Raw genomic sequence first — 19,990 nt, forward strand, 5'->3', positions numbered from 1 at the left:
AACAAAAGCTGCCACAGCGTCAGATTTGGTCTGTTACAAAGTTACTTGGCCGGTTGTGGTGGCCCACGCCGGTAGGATTTGCTGAAGGAGGCAGAGGCAGGAGGATCACAAGTTTGAGGCCGGCCAGGCAGTGGTAGAGCACGCCTTTAATCCCAGCACTTGGGAAGCAGAGGCAGGCAGATCTCTGTGAGTTTGAGGCCTGGAAGGCCTTGGTAGTGCACGCCTTCAATCCCGGCACTTGGGAGGCAGAGACAGGCGGATCTCTGTGAGTTCAAGGCCAGCCTGGTCTACAAGAGCTAGTTCTAGGACAGGCTCCAAAAACACAGAGACCACCACAGGCAGGAACCGATCATTGCAGGTAAAAAAATTTTCTTTTATAAATAAAATGTCTGAACACATTACTGTTCAAGAATTTAATGATTTTTTTAATTGTACCATGTGGGAGATTTTACAAGAGGTGTCTATCACCCCACATATATGGATCCTTCTGGGATTCTTAGTTTTCATTGGCACCAAATGGTTTGATAATAGAAATATGATAAAGTCTTTACGAGACGAATCCAGGATTCTTAAGGTAGAGATTGAACGCTTAAAAACAATTGAGAATGACAACAATCTTCTCAAGAATCAGTTTGAAGTTCTCCAGGCTGATAACAATCTTCTCAAGAATCAGGTTGAAGTTCTCCAGACTGATAACAATCTTTTCGAGAATCAGTTTGAACTTCTCCAGGCTGATAACAATCTTCTCAAGAATCAGGTTGAAGTTCTTCAGGCTGATGTTAAGGAGAAATTCATTACTATAGAAGAGGGAACAGCTGATCTGGACCATAAGATTCAGTCCCTTTCTGTAGGAAATGAAACATTAACTGAAAGAATCAAAACTGCTGAATGTGACAATCGGATTTTGTCTAAAGCTTATGACAGATTGACGGAAAGATTGTCAATACAAGAAGGCACGGTTTATGCCATAAAAATTATGTCCAAAGATGAGATGTTATCTCTAACGGACAAACTTCATACATTAGAATCCTCAATGAAGGCTTTGGAACATAATTCTGGACAGGAGATTCAGACATTGCAGAAGGCAATGGTGAATAGAATTGAAAAGATTGAGGAATTTCTAAATTCTGATGAAGAAGAGCAAAGGGTAGAAAGGAAAATTTTAACTACATCTGTGGGTAAGTCTCTCCGGGACAATTTCCACAAAGCTCTACCTACAGCTCTACCTGCCTTTCCCGTAATAACAACAGAGAAGGTGATTGGTTCCAAAAACCCTAGGGTCATCAAGGAGGATACATGGGAGCCTGTGCGTATGAATGATCTCAAGGAAATAAAACAGGCTGTCATGACTTTTGGGATGCAAGCCTCTTTTGTTAAAGAGATGCTAAAATCTTGGGCCACGACAAGCAGAGCAACCCCCTCGGACTGGCTCCAGCTGAGCTCTGCGGTACTCGAGAGTGGACCGCAATTGAAATGGAAATGCTTATTCAGGCAAGAGGCTAGACTCTTAGAACAGCAGGAAAAAGCGAAGGGAATTGACATTTCCCTAGATCAAATTCTAGGTGAAGGGCCCTTTTCCGATCCTCAGGAACAAGCTAATTTGGATGAAAACACACTCTCCATGTGTACTACAGCAGCCTTAAGGGCTTGGGACAGGGTACAAGACCCAGGACAGAGAATGGAATCATTTGTCAGAGTTAAACAGGGTCAGAGAGAACCCTTTAGTGACTTTTTACAAAGATTAACTAAGGCTGTACAAATAGGAATATCTGACCCAGAAGCAAGACGTATAATGATTGAGTCTTTGGCTTATGAAAATGCAAATGTGGAATGCAAAAGGATTTTGGGTCCTTTAAAGCTCAGATCAGCACCGTTGGAAGAATGGGTCTTGCATACACTCAATGTTGATACATTTGATTATGGCACTGAAGCATGGGTAGAAGAAGCAATTTCCAATGGTAAAAGGAGACACCAGAATACCAAATGTTTTACTTGTGGAAAAATGGGTCATATTAAAAGGAATTGTAGACAACGGATTTTCAGAAATAATAATAATAATAATAATAATAATAATAATAATAATAATGCATCTTTCAGAAATAATAATAATGCATCTTATAGAAATAACAGAAATAGGAGGACTCAGCCTTCAGGTTTATGTAGAAGATGTGGAAAGGGGAGACATTGGACGAATGAATGCAGGTCTACAAGAGATAGACAAGGCAACCTGATACAGTCGGGAAACGTGAGAGGGGGGGCCTCACAGGCCCCCATGGCAAACATGGTTCAGTCATATCCAGTTTCTGCAGAGAACGTGCCTCATCAGGACAATTAGGAAGCCCCATGCCTACTGTTACAAGCAATAATGATCAGAAAGATAAGTTACGTGTGTTTTGGCAAACTTCTATAAATGATCAAAGACCTAAACTGAGAGTGTGTGTAAATGGCATTTTTATTACTGGCCTGCTGGACACAGGTGCTGATGTAAGTATCATTACCCCAGAATCTTGGCATCCGTATTGGCCTCTTCAGAATGTAAATGTTCAGCTCCTGGGAATTGGAACCCTATCTCGAGTAAGGCAGAGCACGAGATGGGTTGAATGTATAGGGCCAGAGGGACAAATAGGAAAATTAAAGCCATATGTAGCCAATATCGCAATGAATTTATGGGGTCGTGACCTATTACAACAATGGAATACTGAAATTAACATTCCTGCTAAATCTAGAGCCTATATTTCTGAGAATAATATTAAAAGATATTACAAACGGAGAAAACCGGCCATTCGGGCTGTAAAAGAACAAGCAATTGATGTCCCTTCAGAGATACCAACAGCCTTGCCTCTAAAATGGTTGACTGAGAAACCAATATGGACAAAGCAATGGCCTTTAGCTGAGGAAAAGTTACAGGCTTTAGAACAGCTGGTACAAGAACAATTAGATGCTGGACATATAGAAGAATCTACCAGCCCTTGGAATTCTCCTGTATTTGTGGTTAAGAAAAAATCAGGTAAATGGAGAATGGTGACAGATCTCAGGGCCATCAACAAGGTTATTCGACCTATGGGCCCTCTGCAATCTGGAATTCCTTTGCCCTCTTTATTACCAAAAGGATGGCCTCTCATAGTTATTGATTTAAAGGATTGTTTTTTCACTATACCTTTGCAAAAAGAAGATAGAGAAAAATTTGCCTTCACAGTGCCTAGTTATAACAATTCTCAACCTTCGAGGAGGTACCACTGGACCGTTCTCCCCCAGGGTATGTTAAATAGCCCCTCCCTGTGCCAATATTTTGTGAACCAACCATTGCAAATAATACGCAAGAAATTTCCCAAATCTATAGTATACCATTACATGGACGACATCTTGTTATCCGATTCAAACATGGATACCTTGAACAGACTGTTTGAAGAAATAAAGATACTTTTACCTAAATGGGGATTGCAAATAGCTCCTGAAAAGATTCAGAAGGGAGATTCTGTTAATTATTTAGGTTATAAAATAGGTTTGCAAAAAATTAAGACACAAAAAGCACAAATTAGGAGAGATCGCCTACGGACTCTTAATGACTTTCAAAGACTGTTAGGAGACATTTCCAGTCTACGACCAGCTATTGGAATAACACCTGATCTAATAATTCATTTGAACAAAACCTTGGATGGTGATAAGGATTTAAACAGTCCCAGAGAATTAACAGCTGAAGCAGAAAAGGAACTGACAATGATTGAGGAAAAATTACAACAGGCACATGTGGACAGGGTGAATCCAGAGCTCGATTGTATTCTCGTCATACTACCATCAAAAATTTCTCCTACAGGAATTTTAATGCAGAGAGATGATATTATTTTGGAATGGATCTTTTTACCACATAAACCAAGTAAGAAACTGAAAACTTATGTGGAAAAAGTCTCTGAGTTAATTATAAAAGGCAAGCTGAGACTTCGTCAACTAGCAGGCATAGACCCAGCAGAAATTATAGTGCCTTTCACTGCTGATGAACTAAAGAAATTATGGGAAGATAATGAACCATGGCAAAGAGCTTGTGCTAATTTTTTGGGAGACATTAATAACAACTATCCAAAAAGCAAGCGGCTTAACTTCATAAAGAGAACCTCTTGGATTCTTCCTCGAATCGTCCGTGATGCTCCAATAACTGGAGCCCGTACATTCTATACTGATGCCAATAAATCAGGGAAGGCAGGTTACAAATCAGAAGACTTGGATAAGGTGGAACAAAGTCCGTATAATTCTGTCCAGAAGGCGGAATTATATGCCATTCTTATGGTGCTAAGGGATTTTAAAGAACCTATTAATATAGTTACAGATTCACAATACGCAGAAAGAGTTATTTTACATATTGAAACTGCTGAATTTATACCTGATGATACTGAACTAACCTCATTGTTCCTCCAGGTTCAAGATTTGATCAGGAACAGGCTTTGCCCTATGTACATAACACACATCCGATCCCATACGGGTCTGCCAGGTCCTCTAGCACAAGGTAATGCAGAAATTGATCAATTATTGATTGGTAGTGTGCTACAAGCCTCTGAATTTCATAAAAAACATCATGTTAATAGCAAAGGTTTGAAGAAAGAGTTTTCAATTACATGGCAACAAGCTAAGGAGATTGTAAAGAAATGCCCTACTTGCTCTTTCTATAACCAAACGCCACTGCCTGCAGGGGCTAATCCAAAGGGCACCCAAAGGAATGAAATCTGGCAGATGGATGTGTTCCACTTTGCAGAATTTGGCAAATTAAAATATGTACACCACACCATAGACACGTATTCAGGTTTTCAATGGGCTACTGCCCTGAGCTCAGAAAAGGCTGATTCAGTAATCACACATTTATTGGAAGTTATGGCCATCATGGGTATACCTGCGCAAATAAAGACAGATAATGGTCCAGCATATGTATCTAAGAAAATGAAATGCTTTTTTGAATATTATAATATAAAACACATTACAGGTATACCAAATAATCCTACAGGTCAGGCAGTTATAGAAAGATCAAATCGTACTATAAAGGATATGCTGAACAAACAGAAAGGGACCGAAAATACCCCCAGAAATAGATTACATAATGCTTTATTAACCTTGAATTTTCTTAACGCTAATGAGAAAGGAACGACAGCAGCAGAAAGACATTGGATAATGGAAAAGTCTGCTGAACTAAATCAACCGATTTATTTCAAAGATGTGCTGACCTCTCAGTGGAAGCCAGGAGATGTGCTACGTTGGGGAAGGGGTTTTGCTCTTGTTTCCACAGGAGAAGAAAAATTGTGGATACCATCAAAATTAATAAAGTTTCGATTTGAAGAGGAGAAACCTCTTGGAAAGGAGAAATGACAACTCATCCACAACGATGATATTCATACAGGTGGTAAGAAAAACATATAAAATGGGGGCAGGGTTCTGTTCTTATCTCCACAGGGAAACACTCATCTTTGAGAAATTCAAGGAACCCTGGTTGTTTGGATACTGACAGATGGAAAAATACCTGCCCAATAGGAAATATCAAGACAACTGAATGGGTTGTGTAAGTAATATTAAACCATATTTCTAAATTTATAAAGCTGGTTTTGAAGTTGGACTCTGGCTCAGTCCCTCTCCAATTCCAAGCCTGTTGGTAAGAGAAAAACCCAGAGTTTCTGGAATTTCTGTCTCATGTCAAGAGCCATGATATGGGACAGAAAGAAATATGAGTTTAGAAAACATCTTTGCATTTCTTCATATCTATCATACTTTTCATTGAATATATCTATCATGTCTTTCATTGAATATATATATATATATATATATATGTCTATATGATTAATGTTTAAGTTTTTCATAATGAACAATGAGTTTTTCCTGAAGTGACATTTGAAGTTTCCAGGAAGAAGATGGGGCCCCATAACAACAACTCCACCTGGTTGATATGACGTCATGATACTGATAGCGCTACTACAAGACCTGCTTTTGATACCAGCTGCACAAGACAGTTCCAACTTGGTTAGCTGAAATGGTGCACATCTTATACAACATTTTGGCCAGACCTGCACGAAAATACTCAGAGACTATTTGCAATTTTAAAAGACATTATCTTGAAATTTAACCATCATTTTACTTTCACAGGATCCCCCAGAAAGAACGTCGCCCCTATGACAGCAGGAAGTAATTCTAGAGAACGACGTCCCCTCTCCCAGTAAAGTTTGCCCTTGGGTTTAGGGACATCATTTAGGGGTTGATTATAATTAGTATATGATTGAGGGTTGGGAGAGGAATTTTATAAGCTCAAGGATCATTTTGAAAAAAAAAAAAAAAAAGAGGGAATGATGGGATAATAGATTTATAATTGTGAGTTACTGCTTTTAGACAAATATATTGGTATCAATTCTTGTATAATGAAACAAAGTTAAATTATATGGACTATTGTACGCATGCATGTTTCTACCTCTGTTTAAAACATTCTTATGTATTGACATATATTGTATTGATATATATATATTGTATATATTTACCATATTGCAGTGTACATTTCTACCTCTGATTAAGATACTTATATAATATTTGTGTATTGATATATATTTACCTACTGCAATGTATATTTGTACATTGTTTATATTTGGAGGTCATTGTCCTCATTTGTTTCACAGTTGTTTATTGTCTTATTCTTTAAGTTAGATAGATATTGAGAATTATATAGACTAATTGTCATCTAAGTTTGTCATTTATAATTAGACTAATCAGGTTCTTTAGATATATAGAGATTATACTCAGTATAGATAGATAATCTTCAACCTCTTCAAAGAGCTGTAGAAAATGGCCTTTAATCTAACTCAGAGTTTCGTGATAGTGAGACACAATTGCTCCTGGCAACACCGCTCTATTCCCGAGAGAATGTTGAGCACCAAAAACACTCCATCTGGAGCCTTTCTATTTGGCAGAACTGGCCTTTGGGCAAAGAAATGCCCATACCTCAACCACTGACACAGATACAGAGCGTGCATCAATGGATAAAACAGGACTGTCATATCCTGCCAAGACAGGGTAAGATAGTTTTGAAAAGTTCCTTGCCTTTAATAATGGTATGTCAGTTATGTTAGGCCTTAGCCAAAATTGGTTGACTCAACGTTGCAAACGAGACTTTGGGTGATTGCCCAGGTAGTCAGTTGTCTCTGTCAATTGTTGCACATTTTGGATATATCTCGTTTGTTGAGTAGTGTTTATTCCCTTCTCAGATCTTTGACTGAGTTGAAGATTATATAATTGTAGTTACTCTTTACATTATTTGGACTTCTTGAGATAGAATGTTTAGCAAAGCTTTTGTTCTCAATATTGTTTGTTGTATTTATTATTTGTTGTTATTGTATGTAGTTGTATTTGGTTTAGTTCTGTCTTATTTAGACAAAAAGGGGAGATGTAGGGATAAGTCCCGCCCCTTAAGGGGCGTGTTCGCCTCGGGCTAATGTCTGCCTATAAATTTGGCGAGCAAGCTCCGAGCTTCTCGCTTCTGCTTTCCTGGTCTCCGCGGGAACGGTGGTTCTGTAAGTCTATTTCTACATTAAAGCTATATATATATTTTTACACTCTGTCTGCATTCATTTACGCCGTTACAGCCCTGGCTACCTCAAAACTCAGTGATCTGCCTGCCTTTGCTTCTTAGTGCTGAGATTAAAGATGTACACCATCACACCCAGAGGTATATGAGTGTTTTGCCTGTGTATATGTATGTGTATTGCATGTATGTCTGGTGCCTGTGAAGGCTAGACAAGAACACCAGATACCCAGGAACTGGAGTTAGGTTTGTAAATCTCTATGTGGGTCCTAGATACTAGATACTTGTCCTCTGCAAGAATAGCCAGTGCTTTTAACCTCTGAACCATCTCCAGTCCTGCAAGGTATCTTTTACCTTCTGCTCTATATTTGTTTATTCTTTGCCTCAGGCAAGTGCTGTCTACTCTCACCACGATGCTAATACCCAAGCAGTGCCTGGTTTAGTGGTACTGGCATTGCTGGGAAATTAAATGACTACATCCCTGCCTGAAGATGAGAACCCTGCTGCCCAGAGATAGAGTGTCTGGGCTGCCTCGGCCATTTGACCCGTCAGCAGGCTAAGGACTGTACGGTGCTATGATCTTGACAGCAGTGGGTATCATATATAGAGGTGTCCCATCAGGCTGCTAGGGGAGCTGCACCAAGCACTCAAAATGCTGATCTGACCTTCATTCGCTTTCCCTTCAGATCCGTAAGGCTGCTCAGCATGGAGTGTGCTCAGTTCTCAAGGGCAGTGACTTCATGTTTGGTGAAAAGGCCCCTGTCCACCATCCTGCTGCTGTTTCCACTGCTAAGTTCTGCATCCAGGAGATTGAGAAGTCTGGAGGTGAGGAGGGCAGGCCCAGGGCGGGTGGAGGGGAAGTGTGGGCAGAACAGGAGAATTAGGACTAAAACTCCCCTTTGTCTGCCAGGTGCCCGGGAGGCTACCACCACACTGCACATGCTAACACTGCTGAAGGACATGCTGCCCTGCTTCCCAGAAGCCCTGGTGAAGAGCTGCAGTGAGACTCTGCTTCGGGTCATGACCTTGAACCATGTGGTAAGCTCAGGACACTGGAAAAATAGGGCCAATATAGGGAATTCATTGAGTAAGCAAAAACAAACAAACAAAACAAAACCAGTCCCTGGATTCAGTTGTGTATTCTGTAATCCCTGCTGTTAATCCCTGAGGCTCTCACTGCCTTGACCCTGCTTCTGCCATTAGCCAAGGACAACACATCATCCATAGTGTCAGAATGGGCAGGATCACCTTAAGTATGTTTGGAAACTGACTTGAGATTCATGTGTGTGTCTGTGTGTATGTGGGTATGTGTGTGTGGTCAGAGAACAACTTTGGGGAGTTGAGTCAGTGATTGAGCCCAGGTTATCAGGCTTGGGTGGCACTTAACCTGTTGAGCCCTAATTTTTGTTTTCTAGTGGTACTTGGGATTGAACTCAGGGCCTTTATGCACACCGTACAAGGGCTCTAGCACTGAGCCGTTGCCATCCTTAAATCATTTGAAGCTTTTTCTTTTATTGGTTGCCAGGTTGCCATGTCTTACTAGATAGAGTGCAGTCTTCAGGGTGTATGGGAGTCTAGGGTACCTATGGGCTCTTTTCAGCTCATAGCTCATATGGTGGAGCTCTGGGGCAGCTGTGAAAGTTGTGCTTCCTCTAAGTGTGTGTGTCTTCTGCAGCTCGTGACAGCCTGTGCCATGCAGGCCTTCCATAGCCTCTTCCATGCCAAGCCCAGCACCAGCACCTTGTCTGCAGAACTCAACGCTCAGATCATCACGGTGAGGCTGATTTGGGTGTGGGGAGACTGGAGGGTAACTCTTTGGAAGGTTCTGCTGGGAGGGCCAGCTCTGCTGCCTTGCTTCAACGATGGGGTAACATGGGCTAAGCTGTCCCGGTGGAGAATGATCAAGCTTGAAGCTGAGCGATTGGCATCAGTGGCAGGGGAGATGGGCACCAACTCTTGCCTGATCAGGGTAATATAAATGATTTCAGCTTGAGGGAGGCTTTTAACTGCAGATACATGTAGGTGGACTTTTGGAGGCAGACATAAATCTATTGTGGAATAGAATATTTGTTTAACTTTGTAAAGAGGTGTTGAATTTGTTTGTATTGCAGAACAGTTGTTTAACTATGTAACGATGTGTTGTCTTTGTTGATGCTGTATTTGTTTAACTATATAAAAATGTGTAACTGTTACACTTTGCCTGCCTAAGACCTGATCAGTCTAATAATAAGCTGACCAGCCAATAGCTAGGCAGAGAAGGGGTAGACTGGGCTGGGGGGGCAGAGAAAAGTGGGGGTCCAGCTAGCCAGACATGGAGGAAGCAGGAAAGCAGGATGGACAGTCCATAGATGAGGTCAGTGAGCCTCGGGGCAGCACATAGGTTAACAGAAATGCGCTAATTTAAGTTAAAAGAGCTAGCTAGAAACCAGCCTAAGTCTAAGGTCAAATTATTATTAATAATTTAATTAATTAATAATGAGTCATGACTAATAATAAGTCTCTGCATGCATGATCTGGGGGCTAGTGATCCACGAAAGCCTGCTACATAAATCTTCTCCAAATTGTTTGCAAAGTGTACACTGAAGTTCATGTCCTCAGAGAAGGGCTCTGGCTTCAGATGACTCCAGGAGGTGTGTGAGTGCCTCATTCCCATTCCTAGAGCCTTGTGTTTCTAGAAGATTGGGCCTGGAAGCCAGGTGGTGGGGGAGGGGGGTTCTGACTGGTCCTTACAGTGCTTTCACAAGGGTATAGGAAAGGTCGTCATCCTTGGGACTACTGCTGAGACTCACCTGCTGACTCCTGTTCCCCTCTAGGCCTTGTATGACTACGTCCCCAGTGAGAATGATTTACAGCCCTTGCTGGCCTGGCTGAAGGTTATGGAGAAAGCCCACATCAACCTGGTCAGGTAGGAATGTGCTAGAAGTCAACCCTAGGGGCTCCCATTAGGCTGTCTGCTGTGTGTGCAGATGGGAGGGACATGAGCCATTCAGCCCCAAGGTCTGTGTTACGTGGGTGAGGATCAGCTCTTGTGTTAGAAAAAGCAAGGGTAGCCGGGCGGTGGTGGTGCACGCCTTTAATCCCAGCACTTGGGAGGCAGAGGCAGGCGGATCTTTGTGAGTTCGAGACCAGCCTGGTCTACAAGAGCTAGTTCCAGGACAGGCTCCAAAACCACAGAGAAACCCTGTCTCGAAAAAACAAAAAAAAAAAAAAAAAAAAGAAAAAAGAAAAGAAAAAGCAAGGGTAGGGCAGCAAGGCCGTCCTGTTAGTCCAGGTCCTTCCTCACCCGTGAACAGCGAGGCACACTGAGGACAGTGCCTTTTGGGCTGGAGCCAAGTTTGAGTCCGATTCTCTGCTTACTCTGTACATTTTGGTGAAGGTGATATCGTTCTTTTGAGGGTTATTGAGACAGGGTTTCTCTGTAGCTTTGACACCTGTCCTGGAACTCTCTGTATGGCCCAGGTTAGCCTCAGACTCACAGAGATCCATCTGCCTCTGCCTCCCAAGAGCTGGGATTAAAGTTGTGCCACCACCACCCGGCATATCTCTCTCTCTCTCTCTCTCTCTCTCTCTCTCTCTCGGAAAGCTACTTTTGGGAGTGAGTTCTCTCCTTACCATATGAGTTCTAAGGATTGCTCTCAGGTCATCAGACTTGGCAGCAAGCACCTTTATCACTGGGCCATCTCACAGCTGGATTCTTTGTTTTGTTCAGTTGTTGGGTTTGTTTGTTTTTTTGAAGATGGAGTCTCATGACATAGCTGCCTTGAACTCACAGATATCTGCAAGCCTTTGCCTCTTGCGTGCAGGGATTAAACATGTGCCAACATGCCTGGCCTGGCCTTGAAATCTTGGTCTTCCTGCTTTAGCGTCTTCATTTCTGAGATTGCAATGGTGAGCCATCGTGTCTAGTGTAGCACAAATTCTAATTGGTATTAATAATAAAAACCCAGAGTCAGATATAGGGGTAATATTGAAGGTCAGAGAAGCAGAGCAGCCAGCCACTAGAGAGTTCTTACTCCTAACAGTGGTCAGACCAGAGGGCCGATCCTGTCCTCAGACTGACTTCCTGAGCACCTGTCTCCTCCTGCCTTATATTCCTCTCTCTACCCAGCCATACCACTCCTCTCTCCACCTCCCTAGTGCTGAGATTAAAGACCTGTGATTCCTGGGATCACCTTTGTGTGAAGTTCTATTTCTCTTTCAGACAGATTCAATCTTGTGTAGCCCAGGGTGGCCTTGAACTTAATAGAGATCTGGCTGCCTCTCCCGAGTCCTGGGATTAATGTATGCCATCACTGTCTGGCCTCTATGTCTAGCTAGTGTGGCTAGCTCTGTACTCTGATTCTCAGGCAAGCTTTTTGTTAGATTATAAACAAAATATCACCACAGCCCAGTTCTGGTGTGGTCTTTAATTTTTTGCATGTATGTGTATGTATGATGTGTGTGACTTCATAGGTGTTTAGTTCAGGTACACACATTGTGTATGTATGATGTGTGTGACTTCATAGGTGTTTAGTTCAGGTACACACATTGTGTATGTATGATGTGTGTGACTTCATAGGTGTTTAGTTCAGGTACACACATTGTGTATGTATGATGTGTGTGACTTCATAGGTGTTTTTAGTTCAGGTACACACATTGTGTATGTATGATGTGTGTGACTTCACAGGTGTTTAGTTCAGGTACACACAGGCCACATTGTGTATGTATGATGTGTGTGACTTCATAGGTGTTTAGTTCAGGTACACACATTGTGTATGTATGATGTGTGTGACTTCGTAGGTGTTTAGTTCAGGTACACACATTGTGTATGTATGATGTGTGTGACTTCGTAGGTGTTTAGTTCAGGTACACACATTGTGTATGTATGATGTGTGTGACTTCACAGGTGTTTAGTTCAGGTACACACAGGCCACATTGTGTATGTATGATGTGTGTGACTTCACAGGTGTTTAGTTCAGGTACACACAGGCCACATTGCACTTGTGGCGGTCAGAAGGAAAACTCGGGTCAGTCCTCACCTTCCTCCTTGTTTGAGACATGGTCTCTTTGTTGTTCTTTGTGGCATAAGCCAGGCTGACTGGCCTCAAGTTGCCAGGGATGCTCTTGCCTCCACCTCCTGTCTTGGTGTAGGAGTGCTGGGATCGCTGGGCCCAGCTTCAGGAGAGTTCAGGGGTTCAAGCCTAGGTCCTCATGCTCTGGTGCAGGTGGCCTGCCGAGCCACTCCACAGTCCAGTGGTGCTTGGTTGTTTTTAACTTAACATTTGTACATAAGAGTGCATGTGTGTAGCCGGGTGGTGGTGGTGCACACCTTTGCATGCCTTTAATCCCATCAGAGAGGCAGAGAGGCAGGTGGATCTCTGTGAGTTCAAGGCCAGCCTGGTCTACAAGAGCTAGTTCCAGGACAGGAACCAAAAGCTACAGAGAAACCCTGTCTCGAAAAATCCAAAAAAAGAAAGAAAAAAAAAAAAAGAGTGCGTGTGTGTGGAAATGAGAAGGTGACTCTTAGACTCCCAGACTTGGCTGCCGAGCTATCTTGATGATTTTTATCTTTATGCTTTGGGATCAGATTGCCTGAGCATGTGAATCCCTTCTCATGCCTCACTGTGTGTCCTTGGCCAGCTTCTGTGCCAGTTTCCTTATCTACACAATGGGGATAGATTTAGTAATTGCTGCAAGGTTGGAGTGAAAGGTCTGTTTTGTCAGTAGTTGGTGTGTAGTCGTGTGCAAGCGTTAGCAATATTAGTACTTGACTCTGGAAAGTGTGAGGGCCAGGCCAGAAGGTCATACTGAAGGCAGCTCTCACTCTGTGTGCTGCTTAAAGGCCATTTGGACTTTGCACTCGTGTATTGTTACTTCAAGGACAGTGCCCTTTGGAATGACCGGCTGGGAGAACAGCCCGTAGATGTTTTCACCAAGCTGTGGGGGCTCAGGTCTCTGAGGCTTGGAGCCAAGTTCCAAAGAAACCTTTTGTTTTGACAGACTGCAGCGAGACCTGGGGCTGGGCCATCTTGCTCGGTTTTTCGGAATGGCCGTGACCTGTCTCCTGTCCCCTCATTCACAAGTGGTTGCAGCTGCTACCCAGACTCTTAAGGTACCGCAGTGTCCTCAGCCCAGCCTTGGTTGGGGAAGCAGAGCACATAAGAGGTTCTGCCTGCCGCCCTAGCTCTTAGGCCATCCTGGATGCTCAGCTTCGTCCTTGGGGGAGCTTCTCCCAGTGGGAGACAGGCTCCAGGAGCTTCAAAAAGCAGTTGTCTGGGAGGGTGAATGGAATTGGGGTTGTTGCCTTGGACTAGACAGCCTGGGCCTCTTTTTGCAGGAGATCCTGAAGGAGTGTGTGGCTCCGCACATTGCGGACATTGGCTTTGTGACCTCTTCAGCCTCGGGTCCTCCCCAGTACATCGCCAAGATGTTTAGGTGAGGATGTGGTGTCCCTGTTACTGGAAGTGCTGTATGATAACCTGTGTTCCATTTACCCCTTTGGGCAGTGTCCAGTACTGACCAGGTACTCTGTAGGGTTGTGGTAAGTGCCAAACTTTGCCTGAGCAGCTCCTGCTGTTTGGGGTGTATGATGGCACTCAGAATAGGAGAGGTGCCATACTGTGGGATGTAAGAGTGTGGCTCATGGATCCCTGCCCCAGAGCTTCTGGACCTGTAGCTGGGTTTGAATCCAGCTCTGTTGCTCGCAAGCCCCAGGGAGCAAGGTCCTCTGGATCCTCATGAGTGGGAGAGCAGCACAGGCATGTAGCTAGGCATTCCATGACTGCTGACCCTTGTGCTAGAACATTGGTACTAACCCTCTCTAACAGCTGGGAAGGGGAGGTCGTTGAGTTCGAGAAAGACTGACCACAGAATCTGCTGGGCTGCCTGCAACACCTATGAGGAGCCATTCACAGACATGGCCACAGAGTGCTAAGCAGTCCCTGGGAAGGGCCTGGGGTCTTGGGTGTCTCTCCTGGGTCTGTTCTCTCTCTTGGTTTGGCACTCTGGTGTCTAGTTCAGAGGGACAGAAGCCAGTTCCTGTGCATGTGGCAGGATGCTTCAGGAACTCTCAAGAGGGGCCCTAGCCAGCATACTGCTCCTTGTTGGCCCCCAGAGGCTCAGATATTGTGGGGGAGATGGGACCAGCCAGGGTTACACAGAAAAGGTCTGAAGACCTTCCTCTCTGCCCGGGCCACCTGTTCCCAGCCGTCCTCTCTCCTCAGATCAGGTAGAGGAAGCACAGGACAGCAGCAGTACACAGACTGCGGGTTTTCATGGCTCCGAGCCTCAGTTTCCTCATCTGAAGATGGAGCTTATCACTGTCTACCTCATGAGGCAGTAGGAATATTAACTAAACTCAGCATGGATACTTTCTGAGCATTTGATGGGCCCTCCCCTGTAGAGACTAGCTGGGGTCTGTGGATCACGGTACAGTACCTGTTGTTTCCTGGGACGATGTTATCATGGCACTGACTGCTTCCTTGACAGGGCAGTGGAAGAGGGCCTGACATACAAGTTCCATGCGGCCTGGAGCTCTGTGTTGCAGCTGTTAGCTGTCTTCTTCGAGGCCTGTGGAAAGCAGGCCCATCCTGTGATGAAGAAGGTGAGATGGGGGCTGCTGGGCCAGGGCACTGGTGGCACTTGGCTCCTAGCCAGGAAGAACAGGTCTATACTCTAGTGTTGACAAGTTCCCTCAGCAGGTGCCAAGTACCACGCCTCCAGGAAGGTGACTGAGCACTGTGGGAAAAGCAGCAAGGTGGGAAGGGAACCACTGTCCTGTCCAGTTACCTTTGCTGAAGTTGATTTAGGATCCTGGGAAGTCCTGGCCCTTTTAGATCCCTAAAAATATTTGTTTAAATGTGCATTGGTGTTTTGCCTGCACCTATGTCTGTGTGAGGGTGTCAGGTCCCCTGGAACTGGAGTTACAGACAGGTGTGAGCTGCCACGTGGGTGCTGGGAATTCAGCCAGTGCTCTTAACTGCTGAGCCACCTCTCCAGCCCTCCTTTTAAATTTTTAAAACTTTATTTATTTATATTATGAGTGTTTTCATCTTTGTGTATATATGTGTACCACGTGTATGCCTGATGGAGAGATTTCTTGGAACTGGAGTTACAAATGGTTGGGAGCCACCATATTGGGGCTGAGAACTAAAGTACAGTCTTCTGCAAGAGCAGCAGTGATCTTAACTGCTAAGCCATGTCTCCAGCCCCTCAAATTTTAATTCTCTAAATGCTGTGTAACCATTGAATATAGCGTTGATGTTTTAAACAGCCTTCGGCCTCAGAGTTTCTCCAGCCCAGGGTGAAATATCTTAAGTACCGGGAATCCTGAATAGACCCCAGGACGAGGAACAGCTGGTGGCTCAGCTCCGGGGTCTGTCTCATTGTTTCTTCCCATTGCTGTAAGGGTGATGGGAGCCACCTTGGAGAGAGGACACTCAGCCAGGCCAGGGCCCTGATTAGTTAGGATTGGCAAACATGGTTTCCTAGCAACCAGGCAGGGCTATGAGAAACAAGCTTGGTTGGTACTAAGGGGGAACAGGAGGGCGCCACTCTGCTTCCTCAGCTCATAGTTAGCTCTAGGCCGGCATTGGTCACACCTTCCTGTTCTTCAGGATAATTGGAATCTACATTTGTATGTGAAAATTTGTAGCTTTTTCATGTTAAATTAAGCAGAGCTTTTTAAAAGTCCTGGGCCTTGGAAAGGGATTGGACGCACCACTGAGTCAGCTGGGTCCTCAGTGTGTATCTCTGGGAAACTTCATCTGTGTCCAGAATCTGGCCCCATCCTTTGGAATGAAGCCTGGCCTAGTCTAGACCGTGGTGGATTCCTCTTCCGAAGACAGATCTGAAATGAAATGATAATTTAGGGCCCATTCCGTGGTCAGCAGAAAAATTGCATTGTGTTGTTTCTGTTACCCTGGCGATTGATCCCAGACCGTGAACGTGCTAGGCGATTGCTCTGCTACAGTGTCACACACGGGCCCTGCCGTCATGTCCCTCCATGTATCCTGTCTTTGTTCCAGTGCCTCCAATCCCTGTGTGACCTGCGCCTCTCCCCTCACTTCCCCCACACAGCAACCCTAGACCAGGCTGTGGGGGCTGCAGTGACCAGCATGGGACCCGAGGTGGTGCTGCAGGCTGTGCCTTTGGAAATCGATGGCTCTGAGTAAGTGGGACCTTGCTTGGGTTTTAGGAGCCGGGGGACTCATGCAGCTTGTTCTCCTCTAGGAAGGGTGTCCTTCAGTCTCCCGACTGTCACCTCTTCTCACCGAGTCCTTCTTCACAGGGAGACTCTGGATTTCCCACGGAGCTGGCTGCTGCCTGTTATCCGGGATCATGTTCGGGAAACACGACTTGGCTTCTTCACCACTTACTTCTTGCCCCTGGCCACCACTCTTAAGAGCAAAGGTGCGGCACCCTTGGCTTTGTGCAGCCTGAGTCCCCTCCTCCCACATTTAGGAGTCCCAGCTGAAGAGGTCAGAAAGGGACTGAGTCCGACATGTGCATTTGGCAGCATTCAAAAGAAAGAATCTTTGTTACTGTAGCCCTTTAAGTAGACTTTTCCTCCCTGGTTTACATGTGGGCAGCTGCACCTGTATCCCCAGGTTCAGTCAACTACACACTGAAAATACACAGGGGAGAAAATTCCCCGCACACTGTATAACAGCTCTTATTTGGTGTGTCACTGTTGGGTTTGATACGATGTCGAGAAGTGACTTAAATAGGGGAATGAGTGAAGGTCGCATACAAACACCACACCATTCTGCATAGGAGACTTAAGCACTCGGAATCTCATGTCCACGGGGATCCTACAGCCAGTCCCTCGTGGCTGCTGAGGAAAGGGTCTATGTTTATGTGTGTGGTTTCGAAGTTACGAAGGTCTGCCTGCTCTTGCCTCCTGAATGCTGAGACTAAAGGCATGCACTACCATGCCCCCTGCCTTGAAATCTAGTTTCAAACAGCAATGAGGATTTTTTGTTTGGGTTTTTTATTTGTTTTTGTTTTGGGTTTTTGAGACAAGATTTCATTATGTAACCCTGGCTGTCCTGGAACTTGCTCTGTAGACCAGGCTGGCCTCAAATTCACAGATAAATGCCTAACTCTGCCTCCCAAGTGCTGGGATTAAAGGCATGCCTCCACTGCCCGGCAATAATCGTTTTTATAAGATGTATTTATTTTATGTATGAGTGCACTATCTGCATATACACCTCTCACTAAAATGGGGGCTCATTCATGTTACCTGTAAACACTGGGGATGTTAGTTTTGTTGTTGTTGTTTTTTGGTTTTTTGTTTTTTTTTTTTTTTTTTTGAGACAGGGTCTCATGTGGCCTTGAATTTGGTAAGTAATTTGAGGATTAACTTGGATTCCTGATCCTCCTGCCTCAGCTTCCTGAGTGCTGGAATTATAGGTGTCAACTCTTATGACAAGATTCATAAATTTATTTTAATTACTTAGGATAATTACTGTTACTATCAATTTATAGGGGATATTACCTATATTTATATCCTCATTGTAGGACTTTGGTTTTGGTAAAATGAAGCCAGTTGGCCCTGAGGGTGGCTAGGGTCACACCATGTCTTTGTTACACCCTCCAGCAATGGATCTTGCCCAGGCCGGCAGCACAGTGGAGTCCAAGATTTACGACACACTCCAGTGGCAGGTGAGGGCAGCTGGGGAAGGGAGAGGGACAGGGCATGCAGGGGCACAAGTCACTGGGGACACTTGAATTTCCAAATTCCTCCCTCCCAGATCTGGACCCTCCTGCCTGGATTCTGCACAAGGCCCACAGATGTAGCTGCCTCCTTCAAAGGCCTGGCCCGGACACTGGGCACAGCCATAAATGAGCGCCCAGACCTGAGGGTCACTGTGTGCCAGGCCCTGCGCACTCTCATCACCAAGGGCTGTGAGGCAGGTAAGTGTGGGAGCTAGTTAGAGGATGCCTCGGGGTGCGGGGCTGCTGAGGCTCACACTGCTCACACTGCTGTCTGCACCACTACCACCGCTACTGCTGCTGTGATCCAGAGGCCAACACTAGTCCTTACCTCATGCTTCTCCCTGAAGGGGGCTGGCAGCTGCTGTGGATTGCCCAGTCAGCATCCAAACCCAGAGGCTCATGTTCCGTGTGCCCCACCCTCAGCCTTTCCTGGCAGAAGATCCATCCTGTCACTCCCTAGTCCTGCCACTGGATCCCCTAAAAGGACCTGCTGCCCTGCCCCCCAGTGGCTGGCTTACTGTTAGTTCTGTCCCTTCAATGCACACTTGGGTCCCCTTGCCAGAGGCTGACCGTGCTGAAGTGAGCCGCTTTGCTAAGAACTTCCTGCCAATCCTCTTCAACCTGTATGGACAGCCTGTTGCAGCTGGGGAGGCAGCAGCCCCTCGCCGTGCTGTGCTGGAAACCATCAGAACTTACCTCACCATCACCGATTCTCAGGTGAGTGCCAGTGGAGGGAGGGACACTGCAGTCGCGGCCTGGTGGGGCTCCTGAACCATGGGGACTGTGCTGCTGTGGTCACTCTGTTTCTCTCTCCACTGGGCGCTGTCAGTTGGTGAACAGCTTCCTGGAAAAAGCCACCGAGAAGGTACTCGATCCTGCCAGCTCTGACTTCACCAGGTAAGGTGCTCGCTCGGGGCTTCCTCACTTGAGCTTGGTACCAGAGGGTTCCTAGAAGTCTTGAACTAGCACATCCCAGCTGCTCTGAGAGGTCTGATTAATTATTATCAGAGGATGAAAGAGGGGGAACCTAGAGATAAATGGCCTGGGTTCAAATCCCAAACCTCCCACCACTTCTCAACTCCTGTGGCCTTGAACAAGTTAGAAGCTCTGCCTCGGAGTCCTCACCTGTCGAATGGGTGCGATCATAGTGCCTGCAGATGGCTCTGTGAGGCGAACAGCTGTGTAATGTGCCTGGGCACTGCCTGTGCTGAGTGCTCTGTTCACCGTTCACAAACGCCTCAGGCCCCTTGTCCCTACCCTGAGTGGGAAGAGCCTCTGCCCTTCTCCAGTCCCTTAAGCCCCTTCCTGTTTCCCACTTGGCAGACTGTCTGTCCTGGACCTGGTTGTGGCGTTGGCTCCTCACTCAGATGAAGCTGCCATCAGTAAGCTGTACTCCACCATTCGGCCCTACCTCGAGGTGAGCTCCTTACAACTTCCCTCTCCTGTCTCCTGTTGTTGGTTGTTTTCTTTTACTCTTTTGGGGGGTCAGTCACCTAGCTCCCAAATAATTATACACGGAGACATAGTCTTACTTATAAATGTCTGGCCTTAGCTTGGCTTATTTCTTGCCAGATTTTCATAACTTAAATTATCCCATCTCTCTTTCGCCTCTGGGCTTTTACCTTTCTCTATTTCTGTATATCTTTGTTTAACTTCTTACTCCATGACTTGCTGTGTAGCTGGGTGACTGACCCCTGGAGTGCTCCTCCTTCTTTCCTCCCAAACTTCTCCTATTTATTCTCTCTGCATAGC

The 19,990-nt window shown here is 45.2% G+C and overlaps 1 protein-coding gene across 1 annotated transcript in view; it reads left to right on the forward strand.

The window, feature by feature from the left end:
* Rrp12 (ribosomal RNA processing 12 homolog) overlaps nucleotides 1-19,990 on the forward strand; it is a 47,905-nt gene that overhangs the window by 11,260 nt on the left and 16,655 nt on the right. Inside the window, exons 7-20 of the mRNA XM_041661245.1 lie at nucleotides 8,227-8,365; nucleotides 8,451-8,578; nucleotides 9,216-9,314; nucleotides 10,354-10,445; nucleotides 13,520-13,631; nucleotides 13,857-13,954; nucleotides 15,008-15,122; nucleotides 16,546-16,688; nucleotides 16,809-16,930; nucleotides 18,120-18,184; nucleotides 18,274-18,436; nucleotides 18,801-18,955; nucleotides 19,068-19,135; nucleotides 19,562-19,655. Coding sequence (XP_041517179.1) covers nucleotides 8,227-8,365; nucleotides 8,451-8,578; nucleotides 9,216-9,314; nucleotides 10,354-10,445; nucleotides 13,520-13,631; nucleotides 13,857-13,954; nucleotides 15,008-15,122; nucleotides 16,546-16,688; nucleotides 16,809-16,930; nucleotides 18,120-18,184; nucleotides 18,274-18,436; nucleotides 18,801-18,955; nucleotides 19,068-19,135; nucleotides 19,562-19,655 — 1,593 coding nt within the window. The remainder of the gene's footprint in view (nucleotides 1-8,226; nucleotides 8,366-8,450; nucleotides 8,579-9,215; nucleotides 9,315-10,353; nucleotides 10,446-13,519; nucleotides 13,632-13,856; nucleotides 13,955-15,007; nucleotides 15,123-16,545; nucleotides 16,689-16,808; nucleotides 16,931-18,119; nucleotides 18,185-18,273; nucleotides 18,437-18,800; nucleotides 18,956-19,067; nucleotides 19,136-19,561; nucleotides 19,656-19,990) is intronic.

Source organism: Microtus oregoni, unplaced genomic scaffold (assembly GCF_018167655.1).
Source record: "Microtus oregoni isolate MIOR12 unplaced genomic scaffold, Mior012 000012F_ref0000307, whole genome shotgun sequence".
Lineage (NCBI taxonomy): Eukaryota > Metazoa > Chordata > Mammalia > Rodentia > Cricetidae > Microtus > Microtus oregoni.